The 22,492-nt window shown below is 35.7% G+C and overlaps 1 protein-coding gene across 2 annotated transcripts; it reads right to left on the bottom strand.

Annotated features, from left to right (window-relative positions):
* Positions 1–15: 15 nt before the first annotated feature.
* golga1 (golgin A1) lies at positions 16–22,492 on the bottom strand. Of its 2 annotated transcripts, XM_077222801.1 has the most exons (23): positions 22,306–22,492; positions 21,432–21,709; positions 18,331–18,421; positions 17,559–17,633; positions 15,238–15,368; positions 14,999–15,127; positions 14,581–14,750; positions 13,411–13,522; positions 12,142–12,237; positions 11,558–11,683; positions 11,375–11,470; positions 7,890–7,985; positions 7,719–7,814; positions 7,298–7,450; positions 7,105–7,200; positions 6,407–6,496; positions 6,214–6,316; positions 5,327–5,487; positions 5,073–5,228; positions 3,873–3,932; positions 3,525–3,779; positions 2,488–2,574; positions 16–1,527 (listed from the first exon to the last, which is right to left on the bottom strand). In XM_077222801.1, exons 2-23 carry the CDS (start codon positions 21,555–21,557, stop codon positions 1,450–1,452), a joined length of 2,583 nt encoding a protein of 860 aa, XP_077078916.1. In that variant the 5' UTR covers positions 21,558–21,709; positions 22,306–22,492; the 3' UTR covers positions 16–1,449. The 2 variants fall into 2 exon arrangements, with proteins under 2 accessions (XP_077078916.1, XP_077078917.1); XM_077222802.1 differs by lacking the exon at positions 17,559–17,633 and having other exon boundaries at positions 22,306–22,478.

Genomic DNA, 22,492 nt, shown 5'->3' with positions numbered 1-22,492 from the left:
CTTCTTTAGACTAAGTCACTGAGAAAGATTTCAATTTTTATCAAGTTTTGATATTCCTGACATACCATGAAGTGAAACCAAATTAAGGATGTAGTGGTATTTTGCTGAAAGCAGAGGCAATCGATACTGTCGTGACAGCCACAGTATCATAACATCAAAACAAACATGAATACAGTTATAGAAAAGTGCATTATGGATCTTCCAATCTCATTCCTAACTGTTCACACACAGGGCATTTTATCTGCATTTTCCAATGGGATTTCAGAGAACCTTCATTTACGGCACAGCAAATTTTCGGCTGATTCAAGCTTTACATAAAACAGAAATTCTTTGGGTTTCTTTTTCTAAAAACAGCAAACACACATTAAGCATCCCACAGATATATTCAATTCTGAATTCAGCTATTATTACCAGAAGAGTCTGTCATTTAGAGTGGTTAACCTTACTGCTGATGCTCCTAAAAGTGTTAAAACACACAAAATTACATCGTTCTGACAGCAAAATACTGGCCACTTGGTTTTCACAGGTAAAATTAAAAGATGTGTCTGTTGACTTATTCTCAGAGAAATATAAATGCAGTTGACAGTATTTTAGCCTTGAACATTAAGGCTTTAAGTGTACTCAAATGCTTCAATATACACTCAAAACCAAAGTACAATCAAAGCATTCAGTTGTATAAGGCATGCATGCTTGTTTTCTCAGTCTGAGCATATATGCCTCTATATTACAGCTTCAAGCCCACAGTGAAAAATCTCATACACATACACACTCAAGAACAGTATTGCGACTAATGCATGTATATGATGTACAAAAAACATAACTTAAGTATCCACTGATTAATAAATCCTCATCACTTATACAGGTATTCATATATAAATACTTGTATGGAATGTATGGAATTGCAATTTACACATAAACAAGGCAGATTAAAGTAAGATGCTTTTTACATATTCAAAATCACAACATTATATCTTATGACATCCCATTTCTGATTTTCACTGAGGTCCAGTATTGAAGAGAAAAAAGGCCATATGATTATTGTCTTCATGAGTACCAGTGAAAAAATATCCCTTTTTGTGTTGAAAGATCTTCCTCAGTTGAAGGCTGTTGGAAACAGCGGTGGTAGTTTTTTTGAAAGCGGATGAAACTACAGAGTATTTGAGTTGAGACAGATTATGTCATTTAACCATTACTTAAAATATGAAACTCCTCAGGTCACAGAAAGATGATGTTCATAAAGCATTTGTTTTTAGTCCCTGCAATATTTGAGTGTAAAGTGGACAGAGTTGTTTTTGTGTCCCATTCTTTAAAGGGCATGAGCTACATAGGAACTGCTGAGGCAGAGACTGAAACTGCAGAGTCGGCAATTGTTCCCTTCAGACGTCAGTAGTTTCCTACCGGGATCATTCACCGTTCCCTCTTTCACTTTGTCTCAGATGTTTTTTTCTTTCAGCTCAGACTTGAGGTTCCTGAGATAGAACGCCGTATGATTCCTTTGGGTGTGGGCTTGGAACCAAACCACGACATCTGAAACACACACAAAACATTAGACTCAAATAGTGCTTCTATCCTTCACACACACACACACACACACACGCACGCGCACGCACGCGCACGCACGCACAAAATCTGGCCACCTAATTTTTTTTTTTCAGAGAACAGGATATTTCAGAAAGTGATTAGGAATGCACTGCTATAGAATTTTATATTTTTTTCTCCTTTTAATATCTATCCATCCATCCAATATTGATATTTGAAAAAATAAATTTAACTAAAAGAGTTCACAGTATTTTAAAATAAACAATATAACAAATTTATTTTTAAATAAAGCTGGAAGATTTCTTTTACAAAAACATTTTGTAAACGTTTTGAGTACAGAAATGGAGGTGAATAATAAATCCCGGATAGTATCCTGCTTTCCCTGATCATTAAAAAAAAAACTGATGACATGTGCATCCCTAGTGACATCTAACCCCGTTTCAAATAAAAGTCCAACATCTGTAAAAAATGTATATATATATATATATATATATATATATATATATATATATATATATATATATATATATATATATATATATATATATATATATATAATGCATGATGCATCATCTCTAACCCTAAATATATATATATATAATTTTTTTTTTTTTTTTCACAAATCCTCCACACACACCACAGAGTACCAGTGTACCACAGTGTTCAAAGGGGTAGCGCGTGTAATGTAGCACAGTGATTTCCAGCTGGGTTGAGCTATAAATACCTGCCAGCTGCTATTCCTGACCATGTCACTGAGAGCTAATGGTTTGATTCGGTGCGGTGAGCCAGATATCCTGACCCACATTGTCATCTGCCTTAGCAGAGTGGCCTAGTTAGCTCAAGGGTCCGTAGGAGACCGCTGCCGGGTGTGATGAGGGTTGAAAAGAAAGCAAGCTGACTTTATACATGTGGTGCTTCATCATACTTAGACTTGTTTCTCTTACACACCTTGTACTCCAGTGTCTGTTTGAGCATGTCCTCTTCATCTTTTGAGAAATGCAGAAGTACTGAAACAGCTCTGATGAGCTGGAAAGCCTGAACAGAGAAAGAGAGAGAGAGAGAGGTAACATCTCATTCATTAAGCATCACTTACAGGTACGCTATTCAGTTTCAGTCAGATAGTTTAAAATCACTGATGCACATACTAACCGGATTGTATTGTAAGAGGATCATTAGGGTAAATAATGTACCGACAAAACATTTACAGGACAACAAACAATGATTGGATGTACACTAAAAAGGTTTGGGGTCAGTAAGAATTGTTAATGTTTTGAAAGATGGCTCTTATTCTCTCCAAGGCTGCATTCATTTGATCAAAAATACAGTAAAAACAGTAATATAGTGAAATATTATTACAATTAAATTTTGATTTATACATTTTAAAATTTTCACCAGCCATTACTTCAGTCTTCAGTGTCACATGATCTTTCAGAAACAAGCTTTTAAAAGTTGAACTTCTTTTAACTTGAGCGCTGTATTTTTTGAATGCAGTGTCAAGCATGAGACTACAAAAAAACGTGATCACAACGGTTAAATATGTCCGTCTAGCACATTTACATTGGAAAAACAACAGAACAGTAGCACACGGGAATGGAAAAACAAATTCTGTGTGAACAGCCCCTTTGTGCTCAAGAAACATTTCTTATTTTTGTCACTGTTATTATAATTTGAGCATTTAAAGTGAAATGAGAATATTTTGTAACATTATATAATGTCTTTATTGATAAAATTAATGCATTGTTGAATAAAAAAGTTCTAATATATATATATATATATATATATACATACATACATATACTGTATATATATATATATATATATATATATATATATATATATATATATATATATATATAAACTACTGACCCTAAACTTTAGAAAAGTTAGTTTTTTGATTGTTTTAAACTTTAGAAAGGTAGAGACTTTTTTTAATATATTTTTTTTATAAGTAATCTGAACAGGTCTGAAACCGATCAAGCCCTCACCTCTGCCTCTCTGGATGACATGAACTTCAGCACCACGTGTTTGAGGTACTCAAAGTTGATCTCTCTTGTGTCAGTGAGGTCTGAACTGTTGGTGACTGTGGTGTTGGAAGTGATGGGCGGCAGGCCTGAGGTTTGAGGGAATCCTGGAGCTGGGTTTGGAGCTGTGGTGGGCATCTGTGTCTCTGAGAGCATCTTATCGGCCGATCTCTCCTGGAGTCTCTCCCTCATCTCAGAGTCAGGATCTGGTTTCAGTTTCTGTTGCATAAACACGTGAGGAAATGTTTGCTGACAGCTGACATGGACTGTGTTTCATACAGTACACAAATGCATCTGAATAAACACACGTACCAGCTCTTTCTGTAGCGTCCTCTTCAGTTCTGCAAGCCTCTGCTGTAACTGCTTTATTGTCTGACAAAATAAACAAACAAAAGAAAAAAATATATATATATATTAGTAGATTGTTTGGTCCTACTTTATATTAAGTGTCTTTAACTAATAATTACTTACATTTAAATTAATCTTTTGATACAATTTATGCATTTGTACATTGTGCTTATATTTTAAAAATAACTGCATGCAATTACAGCTGTAATTGATTTATGTAATTGCATATTTAATTACACCTTTGACCCTTCCCTTACCCCTTAAACCAAATTATAATTAAAATAGGGTGATATTATTGGTGAATATAATTTTTCAGTGCAAGCTTGGCTATGTCAGCAAAGTTGGTTCAAATGTGGAGAAACGTATTACAATTGTAATGAAAATTTGATTAACTGTTTTTACATGTATATGTTTTTACAATAATATGTATGAATGAATGGTGCACAATGAAACTAGACATATTAATTAAGTAAACAAATAGGGAATTATTTTATTTTGTCTTTTTAAGGCAAGTGCATTTTAAACCACTTAAAAAATTCTCCAAATAACTGATGTAATTCATTTAAATTATTTATTATTGTAAAATCTGTTCTCTGTATAATTATGCTCTTACATATAATTACAAGTTCTTTTTTTTTTTAAGTGCCCCTATTATGGGCATTTAAAGGCTCTTTGTTAATTATGTTTTGGAGGTCTTCAATAAAAGATTTACATGTAAGAAAAAATAAAATAAAAATTATGATAATTTATTCAGCATCATCTATTTTCTCAGTGTCAGAAATGGTTTGATAAAGGATTCAGTCTCTCTAAACTCCTTTCCACGAGCCTACTGTGCTCTGATTGGTCAGATGGCCCAGTCTTTTGGGATTGGTCGACCGCTTACAGCGTGTGTCAGAAATTAAACACTCATTACCATATCTGAATTTTAGCTCAGAAGGCTTCCTCAGCACTTGAATACACACTGATACGAACAGTAACAATGGCGCAGGTTTTACCATATAAATTCAAGACTGAGTCCTCATACTTTGGAAATGCATGCAAAGTTAATTTGCTTTCGTAGCGCATAAAACAGACATTTTTGACATGTCGACAACACGAACAAAACTCTTTCAGGCCTCAGCTACAACTACAGTGTTTAAGGGTCAAGTGGTACAGTGCTCTCACCTTGTTTTTTTCAGCCAGTTGTTGCTCGAGGTCTCTATTGACCTTTTGTAACTGGTCAAGATCACTTGCAGTAACCGTCCCGTTCTGCTCACCATCACACTCGTCTGCATGTGACTGTGCTGTTAATCTCAACACCTCTCCCTCCAGATCAGACACCTGCCACACACAAAGAGATATTTCAATACAAAAACATCAAAATGGTAAGACAATGCATCTAACAGCAAGCAGCTCAGGTGGGTAAAGCACTCACTGACCTGTGCCTGGTAAGAAGAGAGTTGCTGTGTTTGTGTGAGGACTTCCTGCTGCAGTGATGTCAGCTGAGAAGTGTGTTCTTGCTCTCTCTCCTCAGACTCCAAACGACGGGACTCACACTCAGCCTGCAGAGAAGACAGACTGCTACGGGCTGCCTTCAGCTCTGACACACACAATAAGAAACAGAAGCGTCTTAATGCTGACCATTATAAAGCAGTTACTAAATTAACATCTGACTCTTTTGGTCATGTCTGAATTTGAATTGAAGCAAGAAATTAACTGAAGCTGTTTTGTGTTCTTAAGGTTTGAGAATCTTAGTATCATTATCAGAAGTTTAGTATCAAAATCAGTGTGTGTATGTATATATATATATATATATATATATATATATACACACACACACACACACAAACACAGTGCTGGTACACTGTACAAAACCAAGGGGGCACACACAGTTTGCCCCCTTGGTAAATATGATCAAAGATGGCTGTAAAAAAATAAAACTGCATTGTTCATCCTTTTGATATTTTTATTAAAAAAAATTGTTTTAAAAAGAATTTAATTTTGAATCACATTATGAAATAAATGTTTTTCTCCAAAACACATTGGGAACAATTATTTGCCCCCTTTTATTAAATACTTTTTGCAATCTCCTTTTCCCAAGATAACAGCTCTGAGTTTTCTTCTATAATGCCTGATGAGTTTGGAGAACACCTGACAAGAGATCAGAGACTATTCCTCCTTACAGAATCTCTACAGATCCTTCAGATTCACAAGTTCATGTTTGTGCTTCTCTTCAGTTCACTCCACTCATTTTCTATATGGTTCAGGTCAGGGACCCATTTTTGTTTTGATTTTGATGTTTGTTTTTGGATCATTGGTCACTCACCTTCCTTCAACACGTTTAGTTCTTCCTCCTTCGCCTCTAAATCCTGAGAAAGACGACTCACTTCCTGTTCCGCCTTCTCAAGAGACTCGGTCATTTTGCTGACCTATAAAAGACAAGCTATAAATTAAGTAAAACAGGTGCATGACTTTGAGTGAAAAAAAGTATGCGTATTTGAATATGCCAGTGAATTAACCTGCTGTTGGAGTTCTTCCCTCTGTTTTCTGGTTTCCTCCAGAGCTTTGGCAATTTCAACGCTGACCGTCTGTCTGCTACTCAAATCCGCCTGTGACACAAACAGATATATGTCACACAAATGCTATACAGGTCAGCTTTATAATATTAGCTGTACTGTCCTTCGCTTTTTACTTACACTACCTTTCAAAAGTATGGGGGCAGTAAGATTTTTTTTTTTTTTTAAAGAAATTATTACTTTAATTCAGCAAAGATGCATTAAATTGATCAAAAGTGACAGCATTTACACATTTCTAATTTCTATTTCAAATAAATGCTGTTCTTTTGAACTAAATAATCCTGGAAAAAAATGATCATGGTTTGCAAAAACTATTCCGCTGCATGGCTGTTTTTTAACATTGATAACTTCTTGAGCACCAAATAAGCATATTAGAATGATTTCTGAAGAATCATGTGACACTAAGGACTGGAGTAATGATGCTGAAAATTCTGCTTTGACAACAAAGGAATACATTACATTTTAAAATACATTAAAGTAGAAAACAGTTATTTTAAATGTTAATAAAATTTCACAATATACATTTTTTTACTGCATTTTTGATCAAATAAAGAGACTTATTTCAAAATCTTATCGACCCAAACATTTGAATGGTAGTGTTACATAGTGAATCTGTTTGTGAAGATGCAGATGATTCTCACTCTAGACTGGTCGAGTTCTGCTGTCAGTCTCTCTACAGTGCCGTCAGTCTCAGCTTTGCTCTTCAACAGTGAGGCCTTTTCCTCCTCCAGCAACCGCTTGAGAGAAAGACACAAACATCAGATAAACTTTTAATAATGTTCCCATGTTAAGTTCATGATAGTCAAAGAAACACGAGTGATGTGTTACACACACCAGGTTGTCCTGATGCTTGTTGACCTCGGTTTCTCTCTCTCTCTGTAGTGCAAGAAGTTCCTCCTCCAGCCTGGCTGTTTTCTCCAAGCCTCTCTGTCTCTGTGTCGAGACCTGCTGTTGTAGTCGCTCTCTCTCCTCCGACCACTCCACCTGCTATGGGACCAAAGGTCAAAGCTCTAAGGCAAATTAACAATAAAGCTGATCTGTAAGACAGACACGGAGCTGCCTGACAAGGCCATTTGTTAATAACCCTAAACACCATAACATCTTTTCCTCATCTAATGCTGCCGTCCCAGTAAGTATGACAGATCTCTGACAGAAGAGGGCGACATTTCAGCAAAAACAGTAGATAGTAGTAACAAACCGATGGACGGAAAAGGCTATTGGGACGTTTGGTGAGACTTTGACTGACATAATGTACCAGTTTTTCTGTTTTCGTTTCACTGTCTTCAAGTTGCTGTTGCAGACTCTGCATTTTCTCAGCGCAGTCAGCCAGCCTCTGCTCCAGTTCTGAGATCTGACAGAACACATTCACATCATTCAGATCAATCACGTGATGTGTGGGTTAACTGGAGAATCGTAGTGCTCTCACCTGTGCGTCTGTCCTCTCTTTGTAAGCCCTGGACGAATCGTCTTTGTGCTTGACCAGAGTTTGCAGATCTTTGATGCTGGCTTTCTGTCGAGAGATCTGGAAACAAATGAGAAACAGGAATTCCTCACTAATAGCTGTATGAAACAATACAGTATAGCAGCACTAAGCACTGAACAGTACAGTACAGTACAGTACAGTACAGTAAATCGGTTTGATTCACAAACCATAGATGTTTGACTCCATTCCAAAGGATTTTTGCAAATTCAATTTGATTCAATCAACAATAAAATATGATTTGAATAATGACTAAATTCTGTATTTGGATACTTTAAATCAGGGGTTGGCAAGTAAGTTTGGCATCGGGACAAAAACTATTTTGCCACTAGATGGCGGGCCAGGACATAGTCAAGGGATAATTTAAGAAATTAATTGATGAAAGATCCAACTAGAATTGCCTGTGACAGACTGTTACAGTGTCTATTGTAACTGGTAGTGAGCTGTTACTCTGTGCTAAATCCTATAGTAGGACAGTCATTAACAAAAAGCCACATTTGTGTGGCGGTGTCCGGGTTTTACACTGGATAAATTAATGTGAAATGCACATTTTATATGGATTACATAAGCAGAGAGTTGTAGGTTTCTTTTCGTTTTGTTTAAAATTAGACATTTCAAGCTTTCAATATATATTTCTCATGTCTGTGAGGCCGCTTAAACGCTGAGTTTCGGTTCATTTATGAGACAAGCTCCAGTTCACGAGCAATGCAATAGTGCCGCCGCCTCCATGTCCTGATTATATTGTCTGCTATATTTACTTCTTATTTATTAAATCCAGGCGATTGGTTGATGAAACATTGATTCAAATTAAGATAGAATTGATACAAAACTAAATTAACTTTTTAGAAAGGCTTTCTACAAAACAAAACTTAATGAAGTGGTCAAAATCATGTCTGACCTACATGTCTCCTGATATATTGCGGCATCTTGCAACACATCCCGCCTTGCTAAAACACACGTGATAGATGCGGAATGGCTAAAAATAACTAAAAAAAAAAAGAGGACTTGAATAAGCCCATTAATGGCATTTTGAGTCATGCTCTTACCGAAATATGTTTTATTTTCTCTTTCCATATTGTGACTAATAAATGTGTATCATTTTAATCTGCTTGTTAACTTACACAATGGAGCCTAACTTATTGTAATAATCATTTGATGTAGCCTACTTTTAAACTTAGGATTATTCCTTGGCATCCTCACGTACAAAACTGCATTTTTTAAAATTGTTTGCGTGCTGGAGGCACGCTATTAAGTCGTGTGCATGATGTTAACATTTAAGCTAGCTGGTGAGAGAAAATGGCATTATCAAAAAGTCTAAAGAGGAAAGTTGACAGCAAAAATATTCTGAATTCTTATTCTGATTCTTTTGAACTTTCAATTGATCTAAGAAAAAAATGTTTCCCGGTTTCCACAAAAATATTTCAGTGATAACTGGAAATACTCAGAAATGTTTCTTGAGCAGCATATTAGAATGATTTCTGAAGGATCAGGAGACACTGAAGACTGGAATGATGATGCTGAAAATCCAACTTTGAAATACAGGTGCTGGTCTTACAATTAGAATATCATCAAAAAGTTGATTTCAGTAATTCCATTCAAAAAGTGAAATTTGGATATTATATTCATTCATTACACACAGACTGATATATTTCAAGTGTTCTTTCCTTTTAATTTTGATGATTATAACTGACAACTAATGAAAACCCCAAAATCAGAATATCAGAAAATTAGAATATTGTGAAAAGGTTCAATATTGAAGACACCTGGTGCCACACTCTAATCAGCTAATTAACTCAAAACCTGCAAAGGCCTTTAAACGGTCTCTCAGTCTAGTTCTGTAGGCTACACAATCATGGGGAAGACTGCTGACTTGACAGCTGTCCAAAAGACGACCATTGACATCTTACACAAGGAGGGCAATACACAAAAGGTCATTGCTAAAGAGGCTGGCTGTTCACAGAGCTCTGTGTCCAAGCACATTAATAGAGAGGCGAAGGGAAGGAAAATATGTGGTAAAAAAGTGTACAAGCAATAGGGATAACCACACCCTGGAGAGGATTGTGAAACAAAACCCATTCAAAAATGTGGGGGAGATTCACAAAGAGTGGACTGCAGCTGGAGTCAGTGCTTCAAGAACCACCACGCACAGACGTATGCAAGACATGGGTTTCTCAGAAGCGTCTCGCCTGGGCTAAAGACAAAAAGGACTGGACTGCTGCTGAGTGGTCCAAAGTTATGTTCTCTGATGAAAGTAAATTTTGCATTTCCTTTGGAGATCAAGGTCCCAGAATCTGGAGGAAGAGAGGAGAGGCACAGAATCCACGTTGCTTGAAGTCGAGTGTTAAGTTTCCACAGTCAGTGATGGTTTGGGGTGCCATGTCTTCTGCTAGTGTTGGTCTACTGTGTTTTCTGAGGTCCAAGGTCAACGCAGCCGTCTACCAGGAAGATTTAGAGCACTTCATGCTTCCTGCTGCTGACCAACTTTATGGAGATGCAGATTTCATTTTCCAACAGGACTTGGCACCTGCACACAGTGCCAAAGCTACCAGTACCTGGTTTAAGGACCATGGTATCCCTGTTCTTAATTGGCCAGCAAACTTACCTGACCTTAACCCTATAGAAAATCTATGGGGTATTGTGAAGAGGAAGATGCGATACGCCAGACCCAACAATGCAGAAGAGCTGAAGGCCACTATCAGAGCAACCTGGGCTCTCATAACACCTGAGCAGTGCTACAGACTGATCGACTCTATGCCACGTCGCATTGCTGCAGTAATTCAGGCAAAAGGAGCCCCAACTAAGTATTGAGTGCTGTACATGCTCATACTTTTCATGTTCATACTTTTCAGTAGGCCAACATTTCTAAAAATCCTTTTTTTGTATTGGTCTTAAGTAATATTCTAATTTTCGGAGATACTGAATTTGGGATTTTCATTAGTTGTCAGTTTTAATCATCACAATTAAATGAAATAAACACTTGAAATATATCAGTCTGCGTGTAATGAATGAATATAATATCCAAGTTTCACTTTTTGAATGGAATTACTGAAATAAATCAACTTTTTGATGATATTCTAATTATATGACCAGAACCTGTATATTCAAATAGAAAACAGTTGCAATAAATTACAAAAATATTTAAAATATTACTTTTTACTTTTTGATAAAATTAATGCTTTTATCAAAAACATTTGAATGGTAGTGTATAATATGTTATTAAAATAGTAAAATACCAAAAACAAATTAAAGATGTTTACTGAACCAAAAGTAACATGAAAGGAAACATTGATTACACATAACAGGCTATTTTCTTACTTTTTTTTTTTAAAAGATTGTACTTATTTACATGACTTTTTCTGGCCTGAAAATCATATTTTTAAAAACGACATGTAATAATGTAGAGCAGCGAATGAGGTTAGATGCTGGGTTACCTGGGCTTCCAGTGAACTGACTGCTGTGGTGTGATTTGTTCTCATCTCCAGTAACTGACCTCTAGCCTCCTCTAACCTCTGCTCTAATGTAGACTTCTAAACACACACAAACAGAACATCACCATATTAGATGACTGAAACTGCAGTTCGATGAAAGGCATGTATAAACACGTGTCCTCTGACCTCTTTCAGCAGTTCCTGTAGGTGTTCATCCTGAGAGTAGTTTGCTTCTAGTCTCCTCTCTAAGGAGGTGGCCTTCTCCTGCAGATCAGCCAATAGACGCTCTCTCTCCTCTTCTGTCACTGCAACCTGACCAATAACAGTATGGTATGAAAAGTTATACCAAAGTGACAAAGAAATAGAGAGTTGCATATAGGTCAATCCATCCACACACACACACGCACGCACGCACGCACGCACGCACGCACACACTATATTTATATAACTTAGCCTCAGGGCTTAGGAACAGGACATATTTTTGGGTCCAAAAAACAGCTATATGCAGTGCAATGAAAGGGAATAAATCACAAGGGTGTCAAGATCCATTATTTAAACTGTCTTACCTTGACACTCTGTCTAAAAGACAAATAGGATATGAAATGGATCGGGATGGACAGGAGACAAATGTATTTTGCATATAGTTTATTCTGATGTAATTTGATAACCTACAGGTTTTGATTATTACAGGTCAGTAATTTTCACGTGCAAATGCGGGTGAATACTTTACATTATTAGTATCAAGGAATTCTTTGTTGAGCCAATCAGACCTTGTTCTTGTGCTGCTCATGCTGTAGCTTTAGCTTATTGTGTTCAGACTGGAGATGCTCCATTGATTTCTCTAGTGCATTTGCATTGCTTTGTGCCTGGAAAGCAAAAGAAACAAAAGAATGTGGAATTTTTTTTTCATACCATTCAAGGAAAATTGAAAACATTGAAAAACATACAGTGCCTAGCTTAAGTGAACACACCGAAAGTTGACTAAAAAGAGGAATAAAAAATCATCTTTTGGAAATTGATCTTAATGCCTTAATTTAAAAAATGAGGACAAATCCAACCTTTGAGGACACCAATTTTCTTTGTGAATGAATAATGTATCGCAAATAAATGTTCTTCCTTAAAATACAGGTTGTATAAGTCAGAACACCCTGAACAAAAAAATCAGTTTTTTTATATTAGTCAAGATTGTCAAGGATTGTCACGATGCAATTATTGCTTGCTATTTGTACAAAATAGTTGTATACCATTTTATACAGTAAACTGTCAGCAATAAAATGAAGACCAAACACAAGCAATAGAAGAAATAACAAAGAGCAAACACAAGCAATAAAGAAATAACAATAATAAAATAGGCAAATGTTGGAAATAATTCAGTAATTGGTTTTAATAATAATAAAAAAAGATTTCTTCTTTAAAGGGTTAGTAAATCCAAAAATGAAAATAATCCCATAATTTACTCACCCACAAGCCATCCTAGGTGTGTATGACTTTCTTATTTCAGCAAAACACAATTGGAGTTATATTAAAAAATATCCTGGCTCTTCCAAGCTTTATAATGGGAGTGAAAAGAACCTGATTTGCTGGCAGGTCTCTTCTGCCAGAACTAGACTCGGGTGCGGCCGTCACCGGAAGCCAGTGATTAGTTTATAGAGTTATAAATATGGATATTTCTCTTAACGCATCACCTCGCTTCAGAAGGCCTTTATTAACCCCCCTAGAGCCATATGGATTACTTTTATGATAGATGGATGCACTTTTTGATTGTGTTTGGCTGAAAGAAGAAATTAATATAAACCTAGGATGACTCGAGGGTGAGTAAATCATGGGGTAATTTTCAATTTTGGGTGAACTAAACCTTTAAGTACACCATAAGCAATGTTATGACACTGTTATAAATGCATAAACATAATGTATAAATAAAAGTAAAAGAAATGAAAACACTTATATGGGAGTGGTGACTATATGCTCCCAAAAGTAACCTTCTTGGCTTCTGAGTGTCATCTGTGTTGATGAAGAGCTGAAATTTGTCAAGTGCCCACCTTCTGGAAATCCTGTGAGACCTGCTGGATGAGCTGCTGTAACTCCTGCTCTCTCCTCTCCAGATCCACAACCCTCCTCTCAGCCTCCGCTCTCGCACTCAACAACTCATCCCTGAGGGAGACAGCCAGACAAAATTATAAAAACTGAAATAAGCAAACTCCACAGATGTACAGAATAACTGACTGCAATCGCTTTTTCAGGAGGAAGCCTTGAAAGTGGTTATTTGTTTAATGAATATTTCAACACTCTTTGAAACATTTCATCCTATTCCAAATATTTTGAAGTAGGAATAAATCAGGGTGATTGACTAGATGACCTAGATTTCAAATCTTAAAAATTATATTTTTGTTGAGACTGCCATATTCCGTTCCATTTTGTTGCCCGGCTGATGGAAATTTGTGGTTTCGCACACCCTTATATTTAAGTCATTATATATTTATAGATATTATATATATAAATAAATTTAAGAACATTGGCTATGTTTACATGCACAACTTTTGTTTGAATCTGAACACTTTATTCGACAGGAACAACAGCTCGTTCAGCGCGTCATACATCATTACGCTCTTTCTACCTCATTGCAAATGATCAGTCCTTTCAGTTTCGGTTTTCAATCCGATCAAGTGTTTACATGTTCTCTCGATCGGATTAGAAAAGCAATAAACCAACCCCTTCTATCCGATCGAAATTTAATTCGGATCGAGCTCAATCGGATCGATTAGGTGTTTACATGAAGGCGACTGAGTCTGGTTTCTCCCAAGGTTTTTTTCTCCATTCTGTCACCTGATGGAGTTTTGGTTCCTTGCCACTGTTGCCTTGGCTTTTGGCTTGCTTAGTTGGGGACATTTAATATTCAATAATATTATTGATCTGCCTTACTTAAGGTGGACGTTGACTCAATTTTCTTTTAGAAACAAACTCTGTTATATTATTTTCATGTTATCACTGTGAAGCTGCTTTGATACAATCTGTATTGTAAAAAGCGCTATATAAATAAAGGTGACTTGACTTGACTTGCCTTTTCAGTCTGATTAAGCCGTCAATCCGATTACTAACGGATTATTTGGTTGCATGTAAACGTAGCCATTGATCTTTGATAAAATGAAATCAAACCTTATTTTACATTCTCACAATTTGGAAGTCAAGTTTTCCTGTGCTTCCTCACACACCTTTGAGCCTGTAGCTGTGAGTTGACCCTGCACATCTCCTCGTGTTCCTCTCCCACCTCATACAGCTTGTCTTCGGTTTGGCTCAGGGTCAGTCTCGCTACGTTCAGCTCCTCTCCTCTCATTCTGAGCTCTTTCTCCCGATGACTCAGCTGTTCCTCTCGCTTCAGCAGCTGCAGAAGAAGTGCCCACTAATGAATTTGTTCTTGTTGTCTATTGCAATGAATATGAGCTACTCTAGTCTTGAGTTTTCTGACACGCCTTGGTGTAAATGAAATATTCCTTTAACTTCGATATGCATCAGTGTAAAAATGATTGTTGAATGAGGAAATGTAGGAAGGAGATGTGTATAATTTTTCAAACTATGTTTTTCTTGCTATATACAACTAATAAAAGAATACACAACGTTGACTGCGCTGACCATGTGTTTGACTTTAGCCAGTTCCTGCTGCTGAAAGCCCTCCAGCTCATCCAGATCATCTCTCTTCTGGAACAGACTTAAACTCTGCTCTGTCATCTCGTCTAACCGAGCGGTCAGTGACAACTTCTCCTGTTTGAGAGAAAGAGGACAAAGCAATTATGAATTATTAGGATATTAGATGTGACTTACAAAACACTAATTAGAGCGACTTTATCCAATACATCACAAAGGATCATAACCTGCTCCAGTGAAGCCAGCTTTTCCATCCACTCCTGGTCCTTCTTCTCTAACGCTAAGGCCATTCCTTCTGCCATCTTGGCTCTGTTAGACTGAAAAGCTTCATTCTGGTCCTGAAGTTTGCGCATGGATGCTGGATGAAAACAAAAACAAGCCAAAAGCTTAAATTTTTCCGAAATCCTTCTTAGAGAAATAATCCAGATCATTGTCAAAATAATGCCTATGGGCCGCATCTGTGGCGAACAGTCCATTTCCACAGACAATTTTTACAGTTAATACACTTATAATGGAAGCTTAGCAGAAAAGAGGTTTGTAGGGTTTAATAGCAGACATTTGCAGTTCGTATTTTTGTTAAAGCACATAAATGAATTATTCAGCAATATAAATGTTTGAAGGTAACCCGGGAATATTCATGTGACTCTAAAAACAGCTTTAAACAGACAATATATTATAACTCAGTGGTTAAGTGTTATCACAGATGGTAATGTTAGACATATGTAAAGTAAATGTGTTAGATATCAATACATAATTGATTAATTTTGTTATCTTTGTTAGTGTCGCATTAAATGTTATTAGAGACAAAAATACACACTATAATTAAATGAAATGAAAAGAACAACAACATTGCTTAATTTCCAGACGTCCTTGGTAGTAAAGCTGCAAAACACATTGTTAGTATATGCATTTATTTTTATTCAATTGTTTTATTCAATTTATTCAATTCAGTGCATTTATCCTCTTAATGTCTTAATTTGGGTCTATAAATGGGATCTGTGCTTTCAGATCATGACGTTTCGGAGCAAGACAGCATCTTATATTACCTTGAAATAGGCACAATCTACAATTGCTGAAAAAATTATATTATAAAAAGTGGCAAAATACTTTTCTCTATAGATTTCACCTTTAAAACTCGGATGCCATGACCTGAAAGACACATATTTCCTAGTTATTGAAAACTCCCAAAGCAAGAGGTTTCAGGTTAAAGTCAAGCTCCACCAACAGCATTTGTGGCATATTATTGATTCATTTACCATAAAGAATCAGCTTTTTTAAGCAAAGAAAAATAAAACACTGAGGGAATTGCATGATTACAGTAAAAAATGGTATTATATTAATATATTGTTGTTATAGTTTATTCATTTGTTTTTATTATTATTATTATTAATGACTAGCGTGATAGAATCACTTACTGAACTTATCTTTGTAAAGTTACATTAGATGTTTATCTATTACCCAAATAAGTATTCACTTTATTAACCATGCAAATTTTTTGAGATGTGAGAAAACTTTCACACAGAATGCATTTTTCCATTGCACTGCACTACTTTTCCATTGTTTTTCTATGTAAACATGCGCTAGATGGATGTGTCTGACCGCGCTCACATCTCGCATCTTTTGCAGCGTCTCACGCATGACTAAAAAAGCAGTCTAAAAAAGTGTAAAGAAGCAACTTTTAAAAAAACATCTCTAGACTTATAATTTTCTCAATTACACTGCCATGTGTCTCATTTTTTTCACAGCAAACTGAACTGGCCCTTGGTAGTCACGTCAGCTTATTTACTGTAACCCTCCTAAGCTATTCGTTATTTTAAGTACACTTACTGTTGAGTGCGTATACTCCAAGGATGTGTTGTAGTATTGCCCATTTAGTGTTTTCTGCATTGTAACTGAATCTTTGTGACAAATTATCTAACAAAAAGTGATTTTTATAGTCTCCCATTGATGTAAATGAATTTTTTAATTTATATACATTAACCCCCCCGAAACCCTGTGTGATATTACATTTGTTTAAAAAATAAAATAAATTACATTATTATGTTATAAAATCACAGTATCTTTTTTTCACAGTAACATATAAACCTGATATCATTCCAATTTATTTTATTGTTTGTGGAGCTAGCAAATGTCATCAAGTCTCATGCCATTTAGATGAAGGGATTTTTTATTTTTTTTTATTTCAGCAAATGTCAATTGGGGTCAAAAAGACCCCAAATAGCTTAAAAGGGTTAAACAACTTAGGGTAGAAATAATTTTCTGTGGTAATGTTCATGATTGCAAATGCTGTTGATAGAGCTTAACTTAATAGAACCCAGACCAAGAGGTTTGTGATAAAACAATTGATATAAAACAAGTGAATAAACTGTTTAACGGTCTTCTTTTTGGTTTCTGATCAAGAACCAACCTTACTTGTCTATAAGTTGATTATGTATAGCCAGAATGCATGTTCGTGTAAAAGCATCGGACAAACAAATGGGAAAGGAGTAGAGGAGAAAAAGCCAAAAGAAGGAAGAGGTGAAAATGGGAGGAAAAGAACGGTACGTACAATCCTGATACTTCTCTAATGCAATCTCAAGCTTCTCCTTGGTCTTCTGCATTAGCCGAAGCTGCTCAGCGTAGTCTAGGGTTGGGGAATGGGATACCGACACACACAAACACACGACCGGAGGGAGGCAGAGGAGGATGGGGGGGGGGGTCACGGGTAGGGGAGGGAGGAGGAGGGACAAAAACAGGGACGAGAAAACAAAGGGATAAACATGATTGAGAAGATAAACAAATGGAGGGAAAAACAGAATGATTTTCTGAGATGAGAAAACCAAACTGACTGTGAGGCTGTGCAATGACAGCTACCTTTCACTGCTGACCTTTGACCTTTAAACTAATACATCATCCCCGATCAGGTCAATAATGCAATCATCTTATCTAGCAAAGCTCATTTAGGGTTAAAGGAGTTTCTAGATCAGGCTATGTGTAACTACATACCATGGCAGGCTGATAGTGAGAGCCAGGTATCTATTATTCATGCTGATTTTTCCAGTCATTTGCATTCATCAACTGGTTTGCTCTGCGATGTGGCAAATCTGTCAAATGCTATGTGCTTTAAACAGTTCCATTGTGGCAAAAGGTATAAAAGGTTTAAAGGTATCCGAATACAGACTGAAATAGATAAGACCATGTAAGAGTTGCAGGTGAGAAGAGTGTAAAAATAACAGCCTGCATCTTAGATTTTGTCACGATGGCCTTTCGTATTTTTTCCCCTCTTTCAGTCTCTTTCTCTTGTTGTTTACATGAGTTTCACTGTATTGCGTTGACGATACCTGAGAGTTTGGCCTCCAGCTTTCGTATCTGATCGTTTCTGCGCTGAATCTGAGAAGAGGCGTCATCTCTGGAGCTGCTGCCATCAGACGCCTGAAAGCGAAAGATATAGATGAAGAGACATGCATCATCCTAATAGCACTATAGAAATAGACGAGGAATGCATCAATATTAAAGTAGTGATACAGTGAAAAAAAACCTGTAGCTGTAGTTTGTCTCTTTTTGTCAAATAATTTTAAATATTTCCTCATATTTGGTGGTTTAATTGAATTTGTATCAGCCTTTCACTACTGTATCATATCATATCATATCAAACCATATCATAGTAAAAAACTAAATAATTTATAATCTCTCCCCTTTAAGGGACTTCAGTGAATAATGACACCATCCCATTTACTAATACTGATTAGTATTATTTATTATTTTACAATTTAATACTGATTAACGATTATATATTATTTATAGTATCTTTATTATTATTTCAAATGTTATGGCCAATAACTGATAAATGTCTAATATTAAAATTATAATATTGTGTGAAAAAAAACACACAAAAAAATTAAATCAACACTTTTAAAATGCAAGTGAATGTAAGCAGCAAAATAAATAAATAATTGAAAAGAGTTTAAATGATATATTTATGAATGTTTAAAAAAATTTGTGTGTATATATAAAATGATAAATATATATATATATATATATATATATATATATATATATATACACACAAATTTTAAACATTGATAAATATATATCATTTAAACTTTTTTAAACATTATACTGTTTAAAATTGATATTTATTTTGAGATTTGCTAAAAATTACATTTAGCAGTGGAAATGAGCAAGAACCATTTAAAAAAACAGTACATTTCGCGTATATAAGCAGGAGCCATCTTTGGAAAACAGTCTCGACCAGTCGAACCACGAACATCGTGCTACGTGAGCTGAACTGTGACTATCGACCAGGACGTAGCACGGCGTTCGTGGTTCGACTGGTCGAGACTGTTTTCCAAAGATGGCTCCTGCTTGTATACGTGGAGTGTACTGTCTTTATAAAGTAGCTCCTTATTAAACTGTCTGTACACTTACAAAGTTCTCAATGCTTCGGTTTGCAGGTAGAGACCCTCATTATGCTACCGTGTTAGTGTGGGGCTATTTTGAGCCTAGTTAGTGGTATTAACTAGCGATTTTTATTTTTACTTATTCGATGCCCCATACACTACCGTTATAAGCTAATCTGTGGTTAAACTAAAACTAACGTTAAAACTGGGTACATTCGATTATCATGAAAATGCATCCCAGAGAACGGTCGACTCGTTACCCATGTGTTATTTAGCCCTAGGTTCATTTTTGGCTGGAATTATCCTTTAAATATATTTTAAAAAAACAATTAATTTGAAAAACACAAAACACTATTATCTGAGAAATAAAAACAATGTAATTGCACATCCTTCATAAGACCTATATGATCGAAAAAGGAGAAACCCTTAAACTGAGCACACATGCAGAATCATTTAGGTGTTTACTATGATAATTAGAACATTTGCATTGTCCTTAGGATCCAAACCCATCAGTTTCTCTCGAATGAAACGCCTATAAGGGAGGCTTTGATTTTGACTCTCATTCTCCCTCAAGCCTGAAGGCTGCAGCTTTAATTATTTAGGGCGAAAGACAACCTGATCCTAACCCTGAGTGTGTGTTGTCATTAATTGCTTGAGGACAACAGTGTCAGGTTACACTGGTTTGTGATATTATTTAGCACTTTCTATAACATCACTGGTTTCCCAAGCAGCATAGCACAGCCCCAAGTACTAACCTTAGACACACTAGCAAGTTCCTCGTGTAGAGCAGTGTGCAAACATAGTCATATGACTTTCTCTAGAATGGATACTGTGGATAAGCCAGTTATTTGAAGCAGGAATAACTATCATGCTGTTTTACTAGGGCCATTCTTCTTTTGCATTAGGAAATATTTAGGTATTTACTGTCCACCAATCAAAATGTGTCAGCTGGTACTTTACTAGACTTGGAAGTACACTTGAAAGGTTTGGGTTGAGAATTAAAAACAATTTTCACAATAATATGTTTAAGAAAAAAAAGATGTACTGCCATTCAGACAAGCCTAAGACAAACATTAGGTTAATGCATAATTATTTCTATTTGATCCAAAATCAGAATAAGCCAAGAATATACCCTTCATAAGTTTTGGGTCAGTAAGATTTTTTGGTTACACGTTATTGTAAGGTGTCACTGTTACTGTGTAATTATATATAGTATTTATATAAAATTTATAATATATAAATGTTATTGTTATTATTAAGTATTGAGCAATATTAATTCACAAAATGTACTTACTATGGGTTAGGTTAGGATGAGGGTTAGTAATTATGCATAATTTACTGTTATTACTATGGTAAGTACATGTAACATACATAACAAAGACACTGTAAAATAAAGTGTTACCGTTTTTTATTATTATAAATAAATACTTTCATTCAACAAGGATGCATTTAATTGACCAAAAATGACAATGAAGACATAATGTTACAAAAGATTTCTATTTCAAATAAATGCTGTTGTTTTGAACTTACTATTCATGAAATAAAACTAAAGAAAGTATCACAGTCTTCACAATAAAAATAAGCAGCACAACTGTTTTAAACATTGATAATAAGAAATCAGTATATTAGAATGATTTCTGAAGGATCATGTGACACTGAAGACTGGAGTAATTCAGCTTTGTTATCACGGGAATAAATATTTTAAATATATATTAAAACAGAAAATTGTTATTTAAAATTGTAATAATATTTCACAAAATAACTACTCTTTACTGTATTTATTAACAAATAAATGAAGCTTTGGTGAGCATTTTCAAAAAAATAAATGTATATATTTATATATATATATATATATATATATATATATATATACAGACTTGTACTTCCAAGTCTATATATATATATATATATATATAGCCTATATATATATAAAATGCAACAGACCAAGCAACTTAATTGCTAAACACCACACAGGTTTATAAATGTATGATGAAGATATGAGATCAAAAAAAGGAGAGCAAAAAAGAGAAAGAGCTACTCACAAAGTCATCCCCTGAATCTGCGCCCACAGAAGTGATGGATTCTTTGCTCATGGAGCGAGGGATACGGCCTGAACGAGGGGCAGCGGCGCCTTCCTCTGCCAGCTTCTTCTTCAACTTTGCAAACATCTCTGTAGTGTAGATGTAGCCTATAGCCGTGTGTGTGAAGGAATGTTTTGAATGACCTTCTGGAAGCGCTTTAGGGTGTTCGTAATGCAGAATGGGTTATATCCACAGCATATGCAGATCTCATTCTGGGGTTACTCTCTGCAGCCTTGACTCTGTGGAGACAATCACAACACTGGAATTACATTAGCAGAAGAAATTCACTACACTAATACAATCAAATAAGGCTTTTAAACAGCAGATACTTTTCAGAATAAAATGAGTCTGCTGTGCTTTGAACCTGCATTCTAAGAGTGCATTGTTCAGTATCCAACACTGTCTAGTATACATCTGTGCCTGTGTATTATGATGATGCTACACCTGTTTATCCAGTTAGTGACATGTCAAAATAGTACAACACTTACATTGAAACTCGATTTAAAGTAGACGCATTGTTTACAAATACCAATTCATAAAACCAAATTCTGATGCGGTTCAATGTTTTAGAATAACGGTAGACTACATGAGACTCAATGTTGACATTGCTTGATATGCTATATTGTAGTAAGCTAACCAGTGTCAGGTTTAATAACGACACGTAAGCTTGATGTCAAAACCATTCATCCATCACATGCTGACAGTGCATGACAACATCTAAACAAAAGTGTCAAATAAAAAACGTAAAGCGGAGAAATAAGAGATAAATAGTAAACCGAGCTAGCTGATGTTAGCTTACTTACTAAACCAACAAAGCATACAAGCGTGAACCTACCGTAAAAACTCCATAAACTCTGAAGAAACAACTGATGTTTATTGTGACGGAAATGCAAGTTAAACGCAATTATTTTTCCCCCCAGGCGTTACATCTGTGTGTGCTGTTTTTGTCGGGGCTAGCAACTGGCTAACTAACTTCACCACGTAATCTCCAGTCATCAGAATTCTGATGACGTTCCAGGAAC

Source organism: Siphateles boraxobius, unplaced genomic scaffold (assembly GCF_051911475.1).
Source record: "Siphateles boraxobius isolate OS27281-9 unplaced genomic scaffold, OSU_SipBor_1 9, whole genome shotgun sequence".
In the NCBI taxonomy this organism is placed as follows: domain Eukaryota; kingdom Metazoa; phylum Chordata; class Actinopteri; order Cypriniformes; family Leuciscidae; genus Siphateles; species Siphateles boraxobius.
Note: the sequence above shows the minus strand (reverse complement) of the source record. Positions and strands in the feature narration are given on the sequence as shown.